Source organism: Citrus clementina, unplaced genomic scaffold (genome assembly GCF_000493195.1).
Source record: "Citrus clementina cultivar Clemenules unplaced genomic scaffold, Citrus_clementina_v1.0 scaffold_6, whole genome shotgun sequence".
Taxonomy (NCBI): domain Eukaryota; kingdom Viridiplantae; phylum Streptophyta; class Magnoliopsida; order Sapindales; family Rutaceae; genus Citrus; species Citrus x clementina.
In genome coordinates this window covers 17,777,325-17,784,282 of record NW_006262139.1, presented here as the reverse complement: position 1 = coordinate 17,784,282, position 6,958 = coordinate 17,777,325, and the positions used below count along the sequence as shown (strand labels likewise).

General features: G+C 33.6%; 1 protein-coding gene across 1 annotated transcript in view; it reads left to right on the top strand.

Annotated features, from left to right (window-relative positions):
- Window positions 1–5,793: 5,793 nt before the first annotated feature.
- The window catches only part of LOC18039862 (dentin sialophosphoprotein), a 2,924-nt gene continuing 1,759 nt past the window's right edge, over window positions 5,794–6,958 (top strand). Inside the window, exons 1-3 of the mRNA XM_024182604.1 lie at window positions 5,794–6,186; window positions 6,307–6,412; window positions 6,715–6,838. Coding sequence (XP_024038372.1) covers window positions 5,982–6,186; window positions 6,307–6,412; window positions 6,715–6,838 — 435 coding nt within the window. The 5' untranslated portion in view covers window positions 5,794–5,981. The remainder of the gene's footprint in view (window positions 6,187–6,306; window positions 6,413–6,714; window positions 6,839–6,958) is intronic.

Sequence of the window (6,958 nt, the reverse complement as noted above, 5' to 3'; positions counted from 1 at the left end):
GGGGGGGGGGGGGGGGGGGGGGGGGGGGGGGTAAAGGAAGATTCGGGTTTTAATAAATAATAATAATAATCCATAACCACAACATAACATTATATTGTCAAATATGTACACACACACACCCCCAAAAGAAGATATCCGATCAATGGAGTCGGCTATTGCTTTTCAATTAAACCACCAATAGAATGGTGAGATGAATTCGTGGAAGTTGGTTGGTGAGGTAGAATCAATATAACAGGAGAAAGGAAAATTCACAGACATTGTCACTTGTGGATCACACGCAATAGATGAAGGAAGAGTTCTTTAACATCAAAGCATGCCGAGGTCTAAAGTCAACCGAATAAAATGGAGACTCTATAAAGCAAAACTGGTGGGGGACGGAAGATGGTGATTATCGGAAGAGAATTTAGAGAAATTAATGCAATTGGGGGGGAAAATGAATAATCCACATGGCAACATATAAAATGTTGTGATAGGGCCTCAAACGATTACAGTTAATTGAGATGACTTGCCACATACATCTGCCATTAATCGTCGGCAGTCGGCTACCCACCACATTACATTGCATTATGAATCATTGTTTTGCTGTCAACTCGAGACTTATTAACCCAAATCTTATGGTTATGGATTGGGCGGCACATGTTCAAGTTGAAGCCTTTGTGCAAAGTGTGGAAAGCATTTAAGCGTGTGGAGAGCATTTAAGCATGTGGGATTGTGTTTTTTTCAATCTAATTGTTTGTGTTCGACGCCTTGCAGTCGGATGCAGCTTTTGTGAACACACATGCGGAGTCAATTTGTTTAGCCTTTGAATTTTCGTTTATAATAAACCGAAAGTCAATATAATTAATAGCAAGCATTCATTGTGAACGAGATGAATCGGGGTCAACTGCAACAACTCAATCAAGCAGCTATTTTTTACTCTGATGAAGTCGACTTTCTTCGGTTCGTGTTTAATCGTTCAAGAATTTCGGCATCGATTCGACTGAGCTGGATTGTTGGCGTCCCTTAAATATTCTAGTGAAACCCTTTGTATTTGGATTTACAATAATAACCTTTTGTTACCGTGCACGGCGCACAGTGATAAATGAGAGAGGAAAACAACTAATTGCATCACATTATTAAACTCAATTAAGTCATTAAGTTAAAAAAACAAATAGATAATGACTAACTGATTAAAATTAAGTCAATTAAGTCATTAGTAAAAAAAAAAAAAAAAAACAGCCCCTTAGTTCCAATTTTTTATCCATCACTCATAGTTCGATTAAGGTTACCAAATCTATGAATTTTGAAAGGCATTGCACTATTGAAAAAATTGAAATTAAATTAAAATATTTATAATTTTTTATGAAAATATGCAATAACTCAAAGGGTGGGGCTATTTGAACCCACCAAACTACTCATTAAATCCACTTTTGAAAATATTTTTTTATGGTTCAAACACCACTAAATTAAATTACAGTTATGGATATTAAAATATAATAAAAAAGAAAAAAATAATAAAATTTTTACTTTTTCAACTCATCTTCATATTCAACACAATTTTATTAAACCCTAATTATCTTTTAATTAAACCCTAATCAATCAAGAGGTGTGATTCTGCTGTCAAGCCATATATTTTTAAAATATTTTTATAATTGTTCTCTTTTTTTTTTTTTTTGAGAAGATATTTGTCCTCTCTCTAAATGTTTCTTTCTCATGGTATTGCTCTATCACATGAAAATTTTATGAGCAATCATTTGTCAATTAAAATTTAAATTTATGAGTAATCATTGTAACTTCAACTAAGAAATCAAGCCTGCTGACATAACTTGATGATAGCAAGCCTAAACAATGGAGAAGCATCCATTTTGACTCCTTATGCCTTGTTGGTTGAGCTTTCATCATTTCAAAACTTTTGAATCGGTAAATGGAAATTATATTGTTGAAAACCACCAATAGGTGCACTATGAAATCATATTCTTTGCATTTGCTTCCGAAAAAACTTTCTTCAAAAAAAAAAAAAAATAGTTTCAATGAAACATTTATCATATGGGTTTAATGAGTAAAATCACTATTATTATAAAAATTGGGTTTAGTAAGGATATATTAGGTATTTAAGTGGGTTTATTGAGTAAAATTTAAAATTTAAAAATTTGAGGTTGGGTTTATTTAGTAAATGAGTTTAGTGAATAATTTAGTGGGTTCAAATAATTTCACCCTAACTCAAAATATGAATTTGGTGAGATTGGGTTAAAAAAAATTATTTGAACATGATTTTATCTATAAGTAAATATAGGATTGGATTTTATTTCCACTTTCAAAAAGATATAACCATATTAAGAAGAAATCAAGTTTTTTTTTTTTTGAAGAAACAAAGTTAGAATAAATTAAGATAAGAAGATTTAACTGTGAACTATTTGTTCTCAATTCCGCTAATGGGGTTTCTTGAAAGGGAACAGACGAAAAAAGAAAGTTGAAACAAAGGCTATTAATGGAACTACAGTGGGTTTTCTACTTTTCTTAGACATAATATAACCATTAAATATTTCGAATCGGGTTCTCTTAGTAAAATGGTTTTATCGGTTTAACAACGGCGTGCCAAGAGCGCCACTCTTAAACTATTCAACATTGATCGTACTTGGGCTCAAAGGCCGTTATACAGAAAATAAAGCCCATGGGCCGCAAACGTTGAACGCTTCTTGTAAACTCCCAACTCGGCGCCCGATCTTCTCAAGTCTCAAATAGTAATGACTTAAATTTTAACGCCCCACATGTTTCTAATAGAGGGTCCTTTTATGTATTTATGCTGGGTCTACTGCTCAAGTTAACCTTAATCGGGGCATAAGATTTTAAGGTATTGATTAAGGGTCTCGTTACCTTAAATAACACTTGTTTATTTGGAAATTGGAAGTGTCAGAGAAAGCACGTGAAGGGAGAAGCAAATATGATGGTGAGTGCGATGGCCTTTTGTCATCAATCTTCGAGACTGCTTGCTTTCTCGTGGCATCTCATGTTTCCACTTTCCATCAATAATGGGTCGCTCCACCTTTTATTCTTTTTACTATAAGATATATATTATTATTATTTCTATATCTTTGCTTCTAAGCAATATCTTGGTGGTTAAATTTCGATACATGGCCCCAATTTGCAAAGATTTTAGATTTTATGAAAAACCCAAGCTCAACCGTCAATAGATCAATTATTGAGGCGTGGGGCGTAATGCGTGTACTAGTTGGTGGACAATTATATCTCATTGGGAAATTTGGTTTTATTCCATTCATCAAGAAACTAAAAGACTAAATCAATACAGCCTTGATAAAAATTTTCTTTATTACTGACATTGTATCCTTATATCGTAAATCAAGTATGTATCTATGAGAACCCAATTTATAAGTTGAGTCGATCTATAATATAATTTAAAGTTCTATACTTAAATAGATTGTGTCTGTTTTTATTAAGATTACTGCCAAGTAGTAAGTTTGTCCCTCGAAAAATGTTGAGAACACTTGCATATTTTTTATTCTTGATAAATATTAATAATAACAAAGAAAAAGAAAACTAATTCGATAATTTCTTTCTCTATCTATGACGTACATGTGTGGATTATTAACATTTGTATTAGTGTTTTGATAAATCTCTCCCGATATATGTTCTTTTGAGTTTTTAATACCGTTGTCAATATCTTGATAAAAAATAACATTACTACAAGTTTGCATGTAACTAACCTAAGTAAAGCAGCTTGTTATAATAAAGTGGGGAAATTGCAAAAATATCAGTCAATAACATCAGCCGATCATAAATCATAATCACGATCCAATTCATGGGGTGTGGCGTTGTCGGATTCAAATGAAAATGAGTTGTGTTCCCGCAAACAAACCATCATCCCTCACATGGCTTAATGCCGAATCTTGTGATTTTGGGCTCTTAGTGGCAGTACGTTGGCCCATACCATTTCTCACACATCGTTGTCCCAAATGGTCCATAACATCATCTTGTACGTATATAATGCGATGACTTAGTCACATGACTCGTATCTTCATTTCTTCTTTCTATTGGAAGGGCTTTGCTTCCGTGGCCCCACTTCTTTTTTTTTTTTGGTCAAAATTAAATGATATAGTTTGTGCCACTGTCACGTACTATAATATATCATTTCAAATTATGCCACATATGCTTTGATCAATTTTTGAAAAATACAATAATCCCTACTTATCAATTTCCTCCAAGTATTATTAATTAGTCGTCGTTGCAGTAGAAAGTTTCTGTTGATAGAGATTAATCAATAATAGTGATTAATTATGGATAAAATATACTGTTGGTAGTTGCCATGTCTCTTAAAACGCACCATAAAAATGCCGCTTGGAGAAATAAAACAATATGAGCTTTTCAACTTTATGGGTAGTTTTACCTACTACATTTTCAATAACCATGGATCTTCAAGCTCATAAATTTAAAAGAGAAAAAATTACTTCAAATGTTTAATATGAAGAAAATGTGTGATTCTTTCCATTCTTCCACTATAAAATTGAATATAAAACTTACAGAACGTTTGATATAAAAAGAATCATATAATTGGCAAAATTTAACAACTAACTTATAACTTTCTTAAAGAGTGGTTGGGGGAATCACAACACGACTAATTATCTTTTTTATGGGTGAGAGTTGACGCATCAATTTTCTTTTCTATTTTAGCTAATTTTTATGCTATTTAAGTAACTTAATTAAAAAAAAAAAATGTCTTCACCTGTGGGACCAAAAACCCAAAATTCAATCATAATTCACATAAATTTTGGATAAAAATCTCAGCTTCGGTTGCTTCTAATTATTGTTAATAATAATCACGTAAAGATGAGATACGTGGCACTGATTAAAAGATGAAAAATGGGTAGTCCATGTGAGGTCCGTAGACCCTACATTTGTGGTTTGTTATGTTCCATAACAAATAACCAGACACCTTCTATCGAAAAAAAAAAAAAACAGACACCTAAGCGCAGATCTTAACGTTAATTTATTAATTTGATTACATCAAAACGCTGAAGCTTAGATCTGCCCATGCCATAACGGGAGTAATGACAGCCGGATCCCTGTTTTTGATAAAACTATAATTAAGGTTATAATTTATAATTTTCATAACACAAGTCCTACTAAAATGGATGATAATTGATTATCATACTCTCGAACTCGAAGTCAACCTACCTCTTGATTTGTTTGTTTCAAAATTTATAAATACGTGGATTCCAAATAATTGATCTCTATTATGTTTTGAACTGAAGTGCTGCAAGTCTATAGCAATTAACTCGCATATTAGTACAAGAAACTTAAATCCATTTTCATACGAGTATAATAAAAAAAATATTTATTATTCGATTATGAGTTTTTAAGTGAAAGCGAATGTTTACTCAATACTTTAATTATTTATTTTTAAATTTTGATAAAAACACGTCAATTATTTATTTATTTATTTATTTTTAATATCACATTGTTGTATATTAAAATATAACGAAAGTTTACTTTGACGTAGCTCAAAAACGGATTGAAAAAAATATCAAATACTAACGGATTAAAAATTTACTTTGACCACACATAAAAAAATACTCAAATTTTTTTAATCTCATCTAGGCCAATCAGCGGTTGACATTTCCAAATAGACTATTTACTAATGGATTACGATGGGAATCTGCGATGGCGACCATTCAGGAAAACAATGTAATTGATGCCCTCTACTTGTGATTTAGCTGCAAATTAGGGACCTCCATGATATACTCCATACGTAATAACTAATAACCGAGTCTCCCTCTCTCTGTGTCCCCTCCTCCATTTCATATGATGTGACGAAAATGACAAAAAATAAAAGAGAAAAAAGAGAGCGAGGTTTGCACATGCTGCAGTCGCGGGAGCGTTAGATCTCTAACATCCGAGAGAGAAGAAGAAAGAAAGAAACAAACCAGTAAAGCGCATTTTTCAAGTAGAGAAATGGTGAGGCAGATTTAGTAAATAAGTGATTAATCATGAATAGATATAGTAATAACCACCTCAGGGAGTCGTTGGTCGGCGGGAGGAATATTCCGGTGGGAATGCACCTGCATCACCAGCACCGCCGCGGTCAAAGTTTGACCGGCTCGACGAAGGATACTTCCGACGAGAACCACCTCGACTTGTTCTCCAAGTCTCGCCGCTCTCTCTCTGTCGCCTCTTCCGATGACTCCTCTGATGGTAATTAATTGAATTGAATTTTATTCTTTTTTAATTTTATTCTTCTAATAAAAAGAAAAAAGAAAATGGAAGAAAGAATCGGCGTCGTTTTACTTATGCGATATTTCGCGAAACGAACAGTTTCGGTGAAGCTGGGGAGGCTGTCAGTTGGATCAGCGAAACTGGCAAAGAGTGGGGTGGATGATCTGTTGTCTTCCACTGACGGAGGAAAGCACGACTATGACTGGTATGTTTCTCGTGACTCTCTTTTCTTCGTTAATTATTTAATTTCAGATCTGCTTCATTCCTAGTTTCAATTATCAGTTCCTTTTTCATCCTGATTTTCTCATTTTAATTTCCCCTTGCCTGTCACATTGTTCACTACTAAATTTGTTTATTTGCTCTGAGCTAAGTATGGATTGAGTTAAATAATATGTTTACAAAGTAATGAATTCAGTATTTGGAACTTGAGCTTTTAAGTTAGCATATTATTTTAATCTTAGATGTTGTTGGATTAATGTCTCTTTTACATTTATTTTATGATATTAGGCTTCTCACTCCTCCCGGCACTCCTCTCTTTCCTTCATCTGACGGAAGTGAATCTCAGCTGAATCCAGTTGCTCCAAGAATCAGTTCCTTGGCCAGATCAGTTTCTACCTCAAAGGCTTCGAGGGTATGTTTTTTCTTTGTTGGGGGGGGGGACCAAGAGCCCAAGACCGCCTGTTTAGATTCTCTCAGCCGACTACGTATAACAGATTCTCTACTCCTGAACGATCATGTTCTCCCATCGAAA